Source organism: Macrobrachium rosenbergii, chromosome 44, assembly GCF_040412425.1.
Source record: "Macrobrachium rosenbergii isolate ZJJX-2024 chromosome 44, ASM4041242v1, whole genome shotgun sequence".
In the NCBI taxonomy this organism is placed as follows: domain Eukaryota; kingdom Metazoa; phylum Arthropoda; class Malacostraca; order Decapoda; family Palaemonidae; genus Macrobrachium; species Macrobrachium rosenbergii.
The window spans coordinates 31,325,570-31,343,069 of record NC_089784.1 but is presented as its reverse complement, the minus strand read 5'-3'; the positions used below and the strand labels follow the sequence as shown (position 1 = coordinate 31,343,069).

Here is a 17,500-nt window from a genome sequence, read left to right as displayed (position 1 = left end):
CTGCTACCATTCATCATTGCAAATAATCGCCCCGTAGGGGGTTAGTGCCGTCAGTGCATCTCGTGGAGGTACACTGTAGGGATTACTTAAGATTCTTTGCAGCGTGCCTTCGGCCCCTAGCTGCAACCCCTTTCGTTCCTTTTACTGTACCTTCTTTCATATTCTCTTTCTTCCATCTCATTTTCCACCCTCTCCTAACAATTGATTCGTAATGCAATGCGGGGTTTTCCTCCTGTTACACCTTTCAGATCTTTTACTGTCAATTTCCGTTCCAGCGGTGAATGATCTCATAGGTCCCAGTGCTTGGCCTTTGGCCTAAATTCCATATTCATTTCAATTCAATTCAATTTAAATTATTCTCCAATTTTTTGTGCTTCCATTCATCATTGCCAACGATCGCTGTATTATCTCTAATGTTCAGCCACTCCACATTCCATTGACAAATTCTCTTGTTCTGTAACTGAGTATTTCTACTAATCCATTCACAAAAGTACTGACTTGCCTTGGAGTTAGTGTCATAACATCATCGTATTTTATTGCTTATGTAAATCGACCAATCGCTTCTATCACCTTTCCAGTGTACGGAAAGACAACTAATCATTTGCTTCCATTCCGCTGCAACCTTTTCTCCTGGTCCTGACATACCTTCAACAGCCTGGTCAGCCATTCCAGTGTCACCTGCTTACAAGAGCCTCTTAACTGCTGCCCCCATTAACTCTTGATATCTTGTCATTCTTGAACCTTTTATCGGCCTCCTGACATCCTCGGCTCTGTCACCTCAGTAAGTAAGCCTTCTCAAATTTGCAAAGGCGTTTTTCCCTCACTTTATTCAGATCTACAGTTCTTCTTCTTTCCTTTACCTTTAAAAATTCTTCAAAATACTCACATCAGAAATGAAAGCCTTACCTGTATAAAACATTTTTAGTTATCTGTAAAAGAAAACTACTGTGCCGGCTTTGTCTGTCCGTCCTCACTTTATGCTGTCCCCACTTTGTCTGTCCGACTTCAGATCTTGAAAACTACTGAGGCTAGAGGGCTGTAAATTAGTATGTTGATCATCCACCCTCCAATCATCAAACATACCAAATTGCAGCCATCTAGCCTCAACAGTTTTGTATTTTGATTTAAGGTTAAAGTTAGCTATGACCGTGACGTCTGGCACTGCTACAGTTGCCAACAACGCAGGCCATCACCGGGCCCTGGCTGAAAGTTTCATGGGTCGCGGCTGAGAGTTTCATGGGCCGTGGCTGAGAGTTTCATACAGCATTATATGCTGTACAGAAAACTCGATTGCGCCGAAGAAACTTCGGTGACCTTGATTATACGCTCTAGCGGCTGTACAGAAAACTTCGGCGCATTTTTTACTTGCTCTGTTTGCATCTTTTATTTAAAGTTCCATTTGTTCGTTACCTTTCTCTGCTAATGCTTCCCTTCAGTAGAATTCACTCCGCAAATTTTCATGGACTCCCATCATATTCTTTCTCTCTGTATCCTTCAATTCCTTATTTATCCTCTTGTGTACTTACCATACCTGCACAAGAACTTCTCATCTGTCATTCTTTTTTTTTTTATATTCGCTGCGCCTCTCCTTTCACTATCTCCTCGTGAATTCTTCTTATTGTATTATTTTTCTTTCCCTTGCACATGCTTTGCAAACACTTTCGTCATTCCTGTTACCTTTACCTCAGATGCATATCTATCTGTCTATCTATCTATTTATATATACAGATATATATATATACACACACACACACACATATATATATATATATATATATATATATATATATATATATATATATATATATATATATATATATATAAAGTGCATGTGTACAGAGTACATATAAAACAGACTAATTTTTGGTATGATAACGTTCATATACTTTGCATTTGTATGAGTGTTTTGGGTACAGCAGAAAATAGCTGATTTTAGTAAATGTAAAAACTACGCAAGTTTGTGTGTGTCTGTGTGTGTGTGTGTGAGAGAGAGAGTGTGTGTGTGTGTGTGTGTGCGAGTGTGTGTAGTAAGTTGCGGCGAGAAATAAAACACCCAAGTGTCCCACAAAAGTCTGGAGACGAAGAGGCGGGGATTCTGTCTTAAAAATGTACTTTATGGAATTCCTACTTAAGCTACGTGACAGAATGGTTCTTTCTCCTAAGTCTTGCGTGATGGAGACTGTGTGATGGACCCCCTGGAAGCAGGAGGAGGAGGAAGAAGAAGGAGAAGAAGTGGAGGAAGAGGAGGAGGAGGAGGTTGAGGAGGAGGAGGAGCTAGATTTAGAGTTAGTTGTAGGAGATGTAGGAGGAAGAAGATGCACACTCACCCACATCCTTGTATGTTCCTGCACTCTCTCTCTCTCTCTCTCTCTCTCTCTCTCTCTCTCTCTCTCTCTCTCTCTCTCTCTCAGGTGATGGAAGTGTGGGAAGGTTCCTAATGATGTTCCTCCGACGGAGGAAAAGGTGAGGAGGAAAATGGAAAGAAGAAAGAGAACAGGTTCAGGACATTTGTTTTTCTTCCTGAATTGACCGGTCAGCGTTTCCATAGTCCACTTAAGTGTGTGAATTCTTTAGAAATGAATATATATATATATATATATATATATATATATATATATATATATATATGTATATATATTATGTATATATATATATAAATATATATATGCATATATATAAATATATATATATTATGTATATATTATATACATATGTTATATAATATAATCATATATATATAGCTATCAGAATTTGTTAGGGTTACATGAACTTCAGTTTTATTGCTTACCTGAAGGCTTGGATTCTCCATATACAGTAATTTTCCTCTGCTGGCTGGTCTCGTGACTTTTAATAATTAAATATATACTGTATATATATATATATATATATATATATATATATATATATATATATATATATATATATATATAATATATTTATATATATATTTATATATATATATATATATTTATATATATATATATATATATATATATATATTTATATATATATATATTATATATATATATATATATATATATATATATATATATATATATATATATACAGTATATATATATATATATATTCAAATTTTCAGATGGAGGATATATATATATATATATATATATATATATATATATATATATATATATAGTATATATATATATATATATATATATATTCAAATTTTCAGATAGAATCCTCCTATCTCCAATATAACTTATAACTAACATAACTTATAACTAATATAACTAACATATAACTAGTATAACTAACATTGCACCTATGTAACCTTTGCACCTTCTTGCATCATCAGCCTTCTCCTTATGCAAAGGTGCAGTTATTCCTGCTACCCATTCCTGTTGAGATTTCTCTCAAGGAATCACACCTGACACGCTTCAGTTTGTTCCAGTTATTCCTGTTACCCATTCCTCTAGAGATTTCACTCAAGGTATCATACTTGAGACGCTTCAGTTTGTTCCAGTTATTCCTGTTACCCATTCCTGTTGAGATTTCACTCAGAGAATCACACCTGACACGCTTCAATTTGTTCCAATTATTCCTGTTACTCATTCCTGTTGAGATTTCACTCAAGGAATCACACCTGACACGCTTCAGTTTGTTCCAATTATTCCTGTTACCCATTCCTGTTGAGATTTCACTTAAGGAATCACACCTGACACGCTTCAATTTGTTCCAGTTATTCCTGTTACCCATTCTTGTTGACATTTCACTCAAGGAATCACACCTGACACGCTTCAATTTGTTCCAGTTATTCCTGTTACCCATTCCTGTTCAGATTTCACTCAAGGAATCACACCTGACACGCTTCAGTTTGTTCCAGTTATTCCTGTAACCCATTCCTGTTGAGAGTTCACGCAAGGAATCATACCTATCACGTTTCAGTTCATCTGTTCTTGTGTATTCACTGTCAAAATCAGCTGTTGTCACAAAAATGGCCTTTTAACTTCTGCTAGTTTTATTCCGGTGTTATTTAGCATTCCCTAAAAGTCACTTTCAGCTTTTTCTACTGCGTGCTTTAAGCTGTCACTTGAAAATATAAAATATAATAATAATAATAATAATAATAATAATAATAATAATAATAATAATAATAATAATAATAATAATAATAATCACTTACAACTTTTCTACTGTGCATTAAGCTTTTACTTGAAAATAATAATAATAATAATAATAATAATAATATAATAATATAATAATATAATAATATTATTATAAGGAGTTATAATAATGAATGGCTGTACCAAAAGCATTACTGATAATAATAATAATAATAATAATAATAATAATAATAATAATAATAATAATAATAATAATAATAGAATGCAAATATTTTTCTGAAAGAGGCATAAGGCAGATATAGAATTCAGGTTCGCACAATGACCGCAAAAATACATTTTGGTCAAACGTCATCTCTGTATTTGTAACTTTATTCAAAAGCCTATTTCTTCCGTAGCGGGGTAATGCCGTCAGTGCACCGCATGCATAAGGTTCTTTGCAGAGTGCCTTCGGCCCCTAGCTGCAACTCCTTCCGTTTCTCTTACTGTACCTCCTTTCATATTCTCTTTCTTCCATGTTACTTTCCACCCTCTCCTAAACAACTGATTCATAGTGCAACTGCTAAAGGTTTTCCTCCTGTTACACTTTTCAAACCTTTTACTGACAGTTTCCGTTTCAGCACTGAATGACCGCATAGGTTCCAGTGCTTGGTCCTTGGCCTGAATTCTATATTCAATTTAGTTCATTTCAAAATCCTATTTCTTCTCCTTTCTCTATTATTTCCCTATTCTTTTTTTCGCGTTTTTTTTGCGCCAGTCTCTAACCTAACCTTCTCCGTAAATATACCTCAGTTATTTTCATTTTACTCCAAACTTTTCTTTCCCATCTTCCAGTATTTTTTGTTCTCTGCCTCTTCGTGCGCCCGTAGCCTACCAAAGACTAGACCAGTAGTCGATTTTAATTCCTCATATATGCGTTTAACGCATCATGTGTCTGTTCTTAGCTTATTCTTAATTCACCTTTACTCTTTATGCTTCTGTCGTATCCTCCTTATCTTGCTATGCATACATACAACCCCGATACACAAACACACATATATTGTATATATACATACACATATATATTATATATATATATATATATATATATATATATATATATATATATATATATATATAATATATGTATATATATGTATATATATATGCATAATATATTATTATAAATATATATATATATGTATATATATAAAACATAGGTTTTAAAATATATGTATATATATAAAATGTGTGTGAAAATGTATATGTATTTTGTGTGTGCATTTGTGCATATGTTAATTACCTGTTCGTATGTTTGCGTGTTTTTTTTTTTAGTGCACGTGTTGTTGATCATGTACATCTGTTTGAATGTGTGTAAAATTAGTTAGGTGTAATATTGTATTTCATTCTGTAAAATTTCGTTCACTTTTCTTTTCGATTGAAAAAAAGTCAGTTTACTTTCGTCGACGTTCAGCTTTGAAACAAATATTTCTGAATTACTAATAATAACAAGTCCTTTCGTTCCTTTTACTGTACCTTCTTTCATATCCTCTTTCTTTCATCTTACTTTCCACCGTCTCTTAACAATTGATTCATAGTGCAACTGCTTTGAGGTTTTCCTCCTGTTACACCTTTCAAACCTTTTACTGTCAATTTCCGTTTCAGAGCTGAATGACCTCATAGGTCCCAGTGCTTGGCCTTTGGCTTAAATTCTATATTCAGTTCAATTCAATTCAGTTCAATAATAACAAGTATGACATTTCAATGTTCTTAATATGAATTTGCGTTATCGAGACGGTAAACCTACCGGGTATTTCCATGCTTGGCATTATAACAAAGTAGGAACCGAAATAAAGAAGAAAATACGAAAAAAAGTACAACAAAAGTCCCGTCTCTTATTTCGTCCAGCACTGGAAAATCTCTCTCTCTCTCTCTGCTTTACGATCCGAAGGTGGAAAACGATTTCGTATAATACCTGTACCTTTGTGAGGTAGCCATTACTACCCTTGAGTATAATAGAAATTTATAAAAAAAAAAATGGAGAGAAAAAGAAACCCGTTTGATGGTGGTTTAATAGCGAAGCGTCTTCATAATTCTGCAGTTTTGGTAATTACCGCGAGTTACGGCCTCTAGTGGTGGGTGTCTGCGGAGTTTCTTCTCTCTCTCTCTCTCTCTCTCTCTCTCTCTCTCTCTCTCTCTCTCTCTCTCTCTCCTCGTTCCTCACTTTTACGGGGAGAGACAGAGAGAAGCAGAGAAGCAAACGGACAGACAGACAGAAAAGGAGGTAAGGTGACAATTCAGGAAAATGGAATGAACGAAGTGCTTTTTACATTCTCTCTCTCTCTCTCTCTCTCTCTCTCTCTCTCTCTCTCTCTCTCTCTCTCTCTCTCTCTCAAACAGACAGACAGATAGATAGAGAGGTAACAGTTTCTTCTAGTGGGATGAATCTCTCTCTCTCTCTCTCTCTCTCTCTCTCTCTCTCTCTCTCTCAAACAGACAGACTGACAGATAGAGAGGTAACAGTTTCTTCAAGTGGGATGAATCTCTCTCTCTCTCTCTCTCTCTCTCTCTCTCTCTCTCTCTCAAAACGTTTCCGCTGATAATTACCATTGATAATCATTTTGTAATTTTTCCATATTTCTTTTATGATTTTGTTCTGGACATTTTCTGCCTTGCATTAATAAGAAATGATTAAATTATTATGTAAGGTGCCTGTTTCTATTAATAATTATTTTTTTCCACATCGAACAAGACAATAAAGGACTACCGGGGTGCACTGTAGTCATTACTAAAGGTTCTTTGCAGAGTTCCTTCGGCCCCTAGCTGCAACCCCTTTCATTCCTTTAGCTGTACCTACGTTCATATTCTCTTTCATCTTACTTTCCACCCTCTCATAGAGCAACTGCGAGGTTTTCCTCCTGTTACACCTTTCAAACCATTTTACTCTCAATTTCCCTTTCGGTGCTGAATGACCTCAGAGGTCCCAGCGGTTGGCCTTCGGCCTAAATTTTATATTCCATTCCATTCCATTCTTTCAGCGCAAGATTTCTTTAAGGTGTGGTCTGGTATAAATGGCTGGTCAATCTTTGCCCTTGTTTATTGGTATCAGGTCAGTACAAAGTACTGATCTAACTTGGTAATGTAACTTCCTGCCACGTGTTCATGTATTTCAAACCACAACTGTGACCTCACCGCAGCATTGTCACGAAACAGTAACAGCAAGTTTTGAAAAATGAACAACGTGTGGTCTGAAATCTCCTCGCGACCTGAACTCTCAGCGACAGCCTCTCTAATGTAACTTGTCAAATATCTCACACTTACCGTATTGGGAGATTTCTTTATAAAACCTGATTGTTATCGCAGAAACTATATTTATTTTTCTACCGGTGTCATTATCTCCTTTGTGGTTAGGACGATGGCGTAATTGTTATCAGGTGTGGAATAATGATTGCATCCTGCTTGTGCTACACAGTGAGGAGGATAACAGCTGTACACGTGTTTAGTGTCACTCTGATGCCCTCTGTTGCATCTCTGCGTTTAGAGCGCGGCAGAGAATTGGTCTCCGAATTTCTTGGAGATTAAATCTCATCGGGAATATCAGAATTGTAGAGATTGCGTGTGATATGTTCTATATCTATATCAATCTATATATATCATCTACTTTATACGACGATTTCTTCTTGGAAAATGTTGTAAATTCAGGAAGGAGAAAATGTATATTTCCTATTTGATTGCGATATCTTGAAGAGGGGGAGGGGTGTTAGGGAGTGGGCCAGACGAGTAATTCAGGCTGTTACCGCCATAACGCTTCCCCTTATTGCAGAATTTGAATGTACATGTATGTAAGTCTCTCTCTCTCTCTCTCCAAAAATTTTTGTATCATCTTTTTCCCTCAAATTATGTTTCTCTCTCTCTCTCTCTCTCTCTCTCTCTCTCTCTCTCTCTCTCTCTCTCTCTCTCTCTCTCACAAAAATAGTTTTGTATCACATTCTCTCAAATTATGTTTTCTCTCTCTCTCTCCAGAATATTTTTATCACTTTTTCTCTCTCAAATTATGTTTCTCTCTCTCTCTCTCTCTCTCTCTCTCTCTCTCTCTCTCTCTCTCTCTCACAAAAAATATTTTTGTATCACCTTTTTTTCTCTCTCTCTTTCTCTCACTCTCTCTCTGAAAGGCCCAATTTAACTATTCAGCCAATACTATCACTAAGAAATTGAAAACAAATTTGATGATGATAATAGAGAAATTTTAATGTAAGCTGTATGGCATTGTACTTAATTGTACTTAATTGGTCCCGTGACGGACAAAGGCATCGGAAAAGGAATTCGTTAAGTGGCAGAAGTAATTAGCAAATGGGCCTGCCCCCATTTTCTTCTGCTGTAATTTTTTTCCCTGTGACCATTTTCCAACTTTCCTGTAAATGTCTCATCTCTTTTACAAGTTTTTTTTCTGTTTTGTTAAAGCCAAGTTTACAATATAGGCTTAGGCTGGATAAGTTGCATATCAGATGTTCAGCTTTCCTTAGATTTTGAATAGTATCGCGTTCGAGTTTTCGAAAAAGAAAATTTTTTATTTTTGCATTTTCGAATTCTTTTACAGCATTTTTATGGTGATTATCCAGTTTTATACAATACGAGTGTTATTTTATAATTTTCGAATTGAATTTTTTTTCTCAGTATACATTTTTAGTTTTCTGAAAAGAAAACTATTGTGCCGGCTTTGTCTGTCCGTCCGCATTTTTTCTGTCCACATTTTTCTGTCCGCCCTCAGATCTTAAAAACTACTGAAGCTAGAGGGCTGCAAATTGGTATGTTGACCATCCACCCTTCAATCATTAAACATACCACATTGCAGCCCTGTCGCCTCAGTAGTTTTTATTTTATTTAAGGTTAAAATTAGCCATAATCGTGCTTTTGGCAACGATATAAGATAGGTCACCACCGGACCGTGGTTAAAGTTTCATGGGCCGCGGCTCATACAGCATTACAACGAGACCACCGAAAGATAGAGCTGTTTTCGGTGGCATTGATTATACGTTGTACAGGAAAGTCGATTGCGCTGAAGAAACTTCTGCGCAATTTTTACTTGTTTTATGTATGTAGTCTTTATAGTGAAGTGAATTTCATTGTTATCACTATTATTATTTAGAATAGGTTTCACAGTAAGGAATTGGTCGAAATTTCGACCATTCCAAAAGTGAATGAGCAATATTACACGATCTTCTATAGTATCAGTAATAGATTTATCGTAATTAATTGAACTGATTTCGTTTGCTAAGCGTGATTTTCCAAGTACCAACCTGGCAAACGCAGAAGTCCATTGCAGGTACCCTTAGGGCGAGCATACGCGCGTAATTACAATTCATTACGACCCATTACGTGACGCCTTCGCTAGTAATAAAAAAAAAAACTGAACCTAACAAAGTCGGACGTTAAGTGCCAAGGGCACTCGGGCATTTCAATTTAGTTCCACTCTTCGGCGTTTCTCGTAGAATGTCGGCCCTCGAGCGTGAGTTACGCCTTCACTATCGCTCAAACGAGGGTCGAGAGTGGGCCGTTTGAGGGTGAGTGAGTGAGGGAAGCGTACTTTGAGAAATAGCTTGTGTTGAGAGGTGGTAGGGTGGAGGAAGGGTGGGGGAGGGGAAGAACCAGGGCACTCGAGGAGGAAGTCGTACAAAGCGCCCCATTGGAAGTACTCGTCAAAATGCCCGGGCACTGACCATCCTTCACCAGATAGCCAGAGACGCCGAGTGAGATTTACGACTGGGCTGATTGAGAAAATCAATTAGAGCCAGATAGAAAGGGCCCCGTTGTTCGGCCGCCGCCTCCGGAGTTAAGTTAGGGAACCGCGCGGGGCATTACCGAATGCCCCCTCTCTCCTTCTTCTTCCTCTTCTTCTTCTTCTTGGTTTTCGATTTATAAAGGAAATACCTCGATACTCCCTAGGGCAGTGTTAAGGGGGCTTTTTCACTTTAGCCTTAAACGTTAACCTCAGCCACCCTTGCACGGGAGCCTACGAACGCACCGACATGATTGAAGACATGTTTCTTGAGGTTGTGCCCTGACAAGAAAGCGCTTGGTCACTGACGTCTCTCTCTCTCTCTCTCTCTCTCTCTCTCTCTCTGTATATTTGTGTATGTAATGCGTATTTTTTTTTCACCATACGCCTTTACTTTCAAGAGTGGTGGGTTCTAGGGCGTAAACATTGAATTCTATACCTGGGCATTACACGGGTGTGGTGGATTGCATCCTGGGTTAAGAAGCGCATAGGTTTAGCAACTGCATCCTTTAAGGAAGGACTGCCCAGAATCTGAAGCGATTTCTTTGATTAGATTTCTTCAAGTTCTGAAAACACTGAGGTTGGAAATACTTTGGTGCCCTTCTACAACTAATATTGTGGAGACTTTAACTCTCTCTCTCTCTCTCTCTCTCTCTCTCTCTCTCTCTCTCTCTCTCTCTCTCTCTCTCTCTCTCTTTACTTTCCTCCTTATATATTGACGAATGGCATCGTTTTCCGACACGCCAAAACAGTAAGAGGGCAGAAGAGGTTTTCTTATGTTTGGTTGGGAAAAGGTTTAAGATAAGAAAGTGCCTCTCAGAAGGCACCCGTCCCCCCTCTTCTCCCTTTTATCTCATGGGAGTCTCAAGTTTGGAAAATGACTCTCAGAACACCTCGTCTCGTCTCTATACTTCCAAAATGTCTGCTTTCTCTCTCTCTCTCTCTCTTAAGCAAAGCAACGGAAAACTAGAGGACGGCAGCATTCAAGGAACATTTAGTAACAGAGAGAGAGAGAGAGAGAGAGAGAGAGAGAGAGTACACGACACCATTAGTTTGGCCAACCGTCAACCCGCGTTTGAATTTCGCGCGCTTGAGCAGATGGCCAATAAATCTCGTCCCCGGCAAGTCTTTGATGGTGACGTCACCTCCGACTGATTCATCACTCCGACAGAGCTCCCCCTAAGATGAAGAGAGAGAGAGAGAGAGAGAGAGAGAGAGAGAGAGAGAGAGAGAGAGAGAGAGAGCCTTCATACAAATGGCTTCATTCACTTTGCTCTTAACGCGGCCGATTTATGGACTCTCAATAGCTTCTCTCCGTACGCCGAAACCGCAGATCATTTGTGACCTAAGTAAATGTTCTCTGCACCCCAACTCCTTCGGCCTCTGACATTAGGCTGATCGAGGTCAAAGGGCAAAGGAGGTGGGGGAGGATGGGGAGGGGGAGCTCTAGCAGGTGATACTCTGACATGACTGATCTGCTCCGCATTGTTAGATTTTTGTAGCACATAGTATAAGAATAGACTCTTGCACCTGCAGCAGTGTTGTTGTTCACGTGTGTTTACGAGGCACTTGGATTTATTGCCTTGCCAGATGAAATCTTGTTTTATATATATATATATATATATATATATATATATATATATATATATATATATATATATATATATATATATATATATATATATATATATATATATATATATATATATATATATATATATATATATATATATATATTATATATATATATATATATATATATATATATATATATATATATATATATATATATATATATATATATATATATATATATATATAATGTGTGTGTGCTGGTGGACGCATGTATATAGAGTCATGACATCTTAAGAACAAGAAGATCAGGTCGCTTACTGGTACTGTTCTGTTGAATTAGGCCTTAGTGTACTTATTTTTTTATATCTATTTTTCCTCTGATTGACAACGACCCTGTTACGATCGGTTATATGATATATTTCAATCTTTGACACGGATGCCTTCGAAGTTCACCTGTACTAAACCATATGGTTCAGAATACGCATATGAAGTCAAAGATTTGCTGGTTCATATTGTTTTGGGATACTGAATGGATAATGTTTGGTAACTTAAAAATGAAGTTCATTATTTTTTCTAATTTATAGAATCGTGTGCTCCATAGCTTTAAACATTCATCATAATTTGATAATGAAATTGATTGAAAAGAAAATTATTGTGCCGGCTTTGTCTGTCCGTCCGCACTTTTTTATGCCCACACTTTTTCTGTCCGCCCTCAGATCTTTAAAATTACTGAGGCTAGAGGACTGCAAATTGGTATGTTTATCATCCGCCTTCCAATCATCAAACTTACCAAATTGCAGCTCTCTAGCCTCCGTAGTTTTTATTTTATTTAAAGTTAAAGTTAGCCATAATCGTGCGCCTGGCAATGATATAGGCCAGGCCACCACCGGGCCATGGTTAAAGTTTCATGGGCCGCGGCTCATAAACCATTATACCGAAACCACAGAAAGACAGATCTATTTTCGGTGTCCTTGGTTATTCACTGTAGCGGTTGTACAGAAAACTCGATTGCGCCGAAGAAACTTCGGCGCATTTTTTACTTTAGTTTTCAGAAGTAATAATATATTTTCCGTCTCGCTGTCGTTGTCAAAAATTTCAACTGGAACTCGGCTGTTTAAGGATGCTTTCCATACAAATATTCACATTTGAAACTGAAGCTAAAAATTGCAAGAAAGCGCTTTAGAAAGTTATTCCCATTTCTTCTGAAATCAGGTAAAGAAATTGTAGGAAGGAAATGAAAGGAAAAACAACCAATTGACACCTTACTCGATTATAGACAAAAATTATACCTCATTAGTAGTACCTCATTAGTAGTGCGATTAGCACAGCTTTCCTTTAACATGTGACCTTGTGACTTACATTTTGCAGTGATTGGAACATAATTATCATGACTAAGACAAGGCCATAGAAAGATCATAATCATCATGAATATGACAAGTCCATAGGAAGTACTGTTTGAACAAACTATTATGATTTCTTTGCTTTTCTTGATACGGTCCTTTATGTCGCTAGAGCTGATTTCATCATTACACCTCTCATCAGTGCTTGTCTCTGTCCTTGTAGAATGTTTCTTTACGATTGCCCTGATTTTGGAGTATCACAGGAATAACTCTCCACGGAATTTATGCAGTTGATGAGTTTTTTTTTGGATAGCCACAAAAGTTTGGGTTATGTTAACACAAACAAATATTGTACAGGTGACCGTTCCACATTGTAGTAGATAATATTCCTGTGGTTAGCAAAGCGTGAAGCTGCTGGCCACGCTGCTTAAGAAACGTGGTCAATAAGCAACTAAACACGAGACAAAAAAGGTCGTTGATCAAATGACAAAGTCATGTTCATCAAATTTGACGACATGAAATTGATGGCTGTCTCGTTAACCTGCCGTGATATGTAATGAAAATCTTGAAGTCAATTGTACCTTCGTTTGCTTACACACACACACACACACACAAACCTTGTCCGTTTTGATTAGTTTTATATCTAACTCTTTCATCCCTCAACGTCTCCTGAATCACTCAATTTGCCTTTGTGTAAAGGGCTTGTTTGTCTGCACTTGAGAGGGGCATTCCATTCAAGGCTTTCCTTGGTATGCTTTCTAGGTCTCATCGCCATTATACAGAAGAATAACTTAGAGGAACTAACGTTATAATCAGCTAAAGCTACGATAACAATATGTCGATTTGGATATCTGTACTTTTTTTAATATCAGATTTAAAGCCAAAATTTTCAGATTTTACGAAATCTGGTTTTGGATGGTTTCATATTCCTTGTTTCTTTTTATGGTTTATAAAATAGTTCCAGTGTCAGGTCATCAGACTAAACTGTCACAAATCCCAGGTTATAAAATAGATTTGTAACATGTTTCATATTTTTTTTAGTTCCCACTAGTGTGATACTTTCGTCCAAAAATTCATCTGGACACAAATGTACATGATTTTACCATAACGTGAATAAACATATGCAAGAAAACAAAATAAGAACACTAAAAAGTTTTCTGTAAAAGAAAACTATTGTGCCGGCTTTGTCTGTCCGTCCACACTTTTTCTGTCCGCCCTCAGATCTTAAAAACTACTGAGGCTAGAGGGCTGAAAATTGGTATCATCCACCCTTCAGTTATCAAATATACCAGATTTCAGCCCTCTAGCCTTAGTAGGTTTTACTGAAATTAATTTAAGGTTAAAGTTAGCCATAATCGTGCTTCTGGCAACTATATAGGATAGGCCACCACCGCGGCTCATACAGCATTATACCGAGACCACCAAAGATAGATGTTTTCGGTGGCCTTTATTATACGCTGTAGCGACTGTACAGAAAACTCGATTGCGCCGAAGTTTCTTCGGCGCATTTTTTACTTGCTTAACAGCGGATTTAAAGCCAAAAATTTTCAGATTGCACAAAATCTGAAAATTGGATGGTTTCACATTCCTTGTTTCTTTTTAAGATTTATAAAATAGTTCCAGTGCCGGGTCATCAGACTAAACTGTCACAAATCTCAGCTAATAAAATAGATTTGTACCAAACTTCATATTTTTTGTAGTTCCTATTAGTGTGGTACTTTCGTCCAAAAATTCCTCTGGACACAAATGTACATGATTTTGCCATAACTTGAATAAATATATTCAAGAAAAACAAAACGAGAACACCTTTTCAGTTTTCGTAACTCCTTAAGAACAGACCTAACGAGCGCTTTCGTTATAACAAAAGATTACATTCCGATAAAATGTCGTTTATTGTGACATTAGAAATCGCGCTTTGGCCTGTGAGTCACTATATTCTGAGAAGACCAAACTTATCTGTTTCGGATGCGACTTGATTACCACGCAACGATTTTTTTTTTTTAATTCTTAAGTTTCCATCATTATTGTCCCTTCGGCCCCCGCTGCAACCACTTTCATTCCTTTTACTGTACCTCCATTCATATTCTCTTTCTTCCATCTCGCTATCAACCTTTTCTTAGCAAATATTTCATTGTGCAACTGCGAGGTTTGCCTCCTCTTACACCTTTCAAACCTCCCTACTCTCAATTTCCTTTCCAGCGCTGAATAACCTCATAGGTCCCAGCGCTTGGACTTTGGCCTAAACTCTATATTCAATTCAATTCATTCCATCATTATTAAACTGAAAAAGTTGAAGGAATGGACTTGGAAACTTGAAATATTTCTGGTATGACGTGATCCCATCCCTGTGCCAGGAAGGCTTTCCTTCAAAGTGAATTATTGAGAATAACAAACAAGTAAAAATTGCGCTGAAGATTCTTCGGCGCAATCGAGTTTTCTGTACAGCGTATAATCGAGGCCACCGATAATAGATCTATCTTTTTGTGGTCATGGTATACTGCTGCATGAGCCGCGGCCCATGAAACTCTCAGCCGGCCGTGGTGGCCTGTCCTATATCGTTGCCAGAAGCATGATTATGGCAAACTTTAACCTTAAATAAAATAAAAACTACTGAAGCTAGAGGGTTGCAATTTGGTATGTTTGATGATTGGAGCCCTCTAGCCTCAGCAGTATTTAAGATCTGAGGGTGGACGGAAAAAGTGAGGACAGAAAAAGGTGCGGAACGGACAGACAAAGCCGGCACAATAGTTTTCTTTTCAGAAAACAAAAACTCAAATGAGAAAAAAAAACAGTGCATAGTTTAGTGTGATCTTTTGTGCCCCTGTTCCATAGCAATGCCTATTGTGAACATAAATCTACTCTTGATAAACTGTTAATTGCCAACTACCATGTTCACCTTCAATGATTTAACTGAACAGTTTCACGGGAAAATGTAGAGATGTGATTAGGATGTCATGGTATGAGATGGTTTAGTCAGGTCAGGAGAATGGTGGACTCAGCATTTGTCAAAGAAAGGTGTAATGTGGAAGCTATTGGTGGAAGAGCTTTTTTTTTTTTTTTTCATCGGATCTTTCCTAGATAGCGACCCCCAACGGTTTTAACACAGTATATATCCACCTTTGCGGCGTGTTTAGAACAAGGCCGTTGGAGATGACCGTAAAAACATAAACTTAATCTATTGACATCACTTACAAGATTAATTCACTCTTCTTCCCTTCCAAGCTTTGGCATTCTTCTCCTGCTTCTGTTTTTTTTCGGATTCTTACGAACGAAATCATTTCCATAATTCTAATTTAAGATTCACCTTGAGTGGCTAAATTCTTATCACGTTAAAAAATAGACGAAGATCTGTTTATTCTAAAAAAAAAAACTTTGTGATTGCATATTTTCGTTTGCTCGATTTCAGCTGTAAGGGAGTTTTTTTTTTTTTTTTTTTTTTTTAATAAAGGTATGCAAGCTTCCCACCCGCAAGAATGGAATAATTAGACAGTATAGACGGCGGACGGATTATTTCAGTGGACCTCTTGAATTTGCAGAGCTATTCGACTTATTCTTTCATTATATAATTGCCCTATTTTCCACGGCTATGCAATTGACCACTTAAGATAATTTGTTTTGCGGTATTTTAAATAAGATAACAGTGACATTTAATAGGAAATCCGGAAAAAGATATAGCCGTAACAAATTGAAAAGCAAAGGATGTATCTGAATTCAAATATTGACGTTTTTTCTGGTAAGTTTTGTCCACTAAATTACACATCCTTGTCTTTGTTAACTTGGTTGGAGATGCATTGAAGCATAAAAAGTTCAGAATAATTATCAGTACTCTTCTGAAAGTATTTTGCTTTACGCTTCACTTTATTATTATTATTATTATTATTATTATTATTATTATTATTATTATTATTATTATTATTATTATTATTATTATTATTATTATTATTATTATTATTATTATTATTATTATTATTGAGTACTTCGAAGCATAATAAGTTCAGAATAAATTTCCGAAAGTATTTTGCATTACACTCCGCCATATTATTATTATTATTATTATTATTATTATTATTATTATTATTATTATTATTATTATTATTATTATTATTATTATTATTCAGATAATCAACCCTATTCAAATGAAACAAGCCTACAGGAGCCCAGTGACTTGAAATTCAAGCTTTCAAAGAATATGATGTTCATTAGAAAGAGGTAACAGAGGGCAATGGGAAATACAGAAAGAAGAGATCAGTTCTTAGAAAAGAAAAACATAAATTGACAAATAGATAAACAGATAAAGATTCAAGTAAATTATTAAAATACAAGGAGAATTGCTTTAGGGTAGTAATGCGTTGCATCTTCGCTTGAGATTTTGAGGGTCCAGTTACACAACACCCTTAGGGAAACAGTTTCAGAGTTCAGCTGTGTGTGGCAGGAAGAGTTTCTACCTCCCCGTCCGTTTTCTTTTCGTTAATTTTTTTCCTTTTCTCGTAAATTAGACACCACCCCGCCCCCCTCCCTCTTCCGTCAACACTAGACCCCTAGTAAATGCACCTGCCCTGACCAGGTGGTGGGAAGATTTGAGGTCCCTACCCCCTCGCCTCGACACCGCAGGAGGTCAGTGGGGTCACGAGATAAGAAAATGAATTATAATAATTGGAAATTGAGTAATGCATTTAGCGTGTCGCTACTGATAAAAATCTTATCATTTCTGGAATATTTTTTATCTGAATATTTTTGAATCCGGA

At 36.8% G+C, this 17,500-nt stretch overlaps 2 protein-coding genes across 2 annotated transcripts in view; one reads left to right on the top strand and one right to left on the bottom strand.

The window, feature by feature from the left end:
* LOC136829500 (SAP30-binding protein) overlaps positions 1-17,500 on the top strand; it is a 458,698-nt gene that overhangs the window by 45,705 nt on the left and 395,493 nt on the right. The gene's annotated exons all lie outside the window — the stretch shown is intronic.
* On the bottom strand, positions 3,328-3,792 carry LOC136829574 (uncharacterized). Its single transcript, XM_067088422.1, has one exon. The coding sequence runs from the start codon at positions 3,790-3,792 to the stop codon at positions 3,328-3,330; it is 465 nt and encodes a 154-aa protein (XP_066944523.1).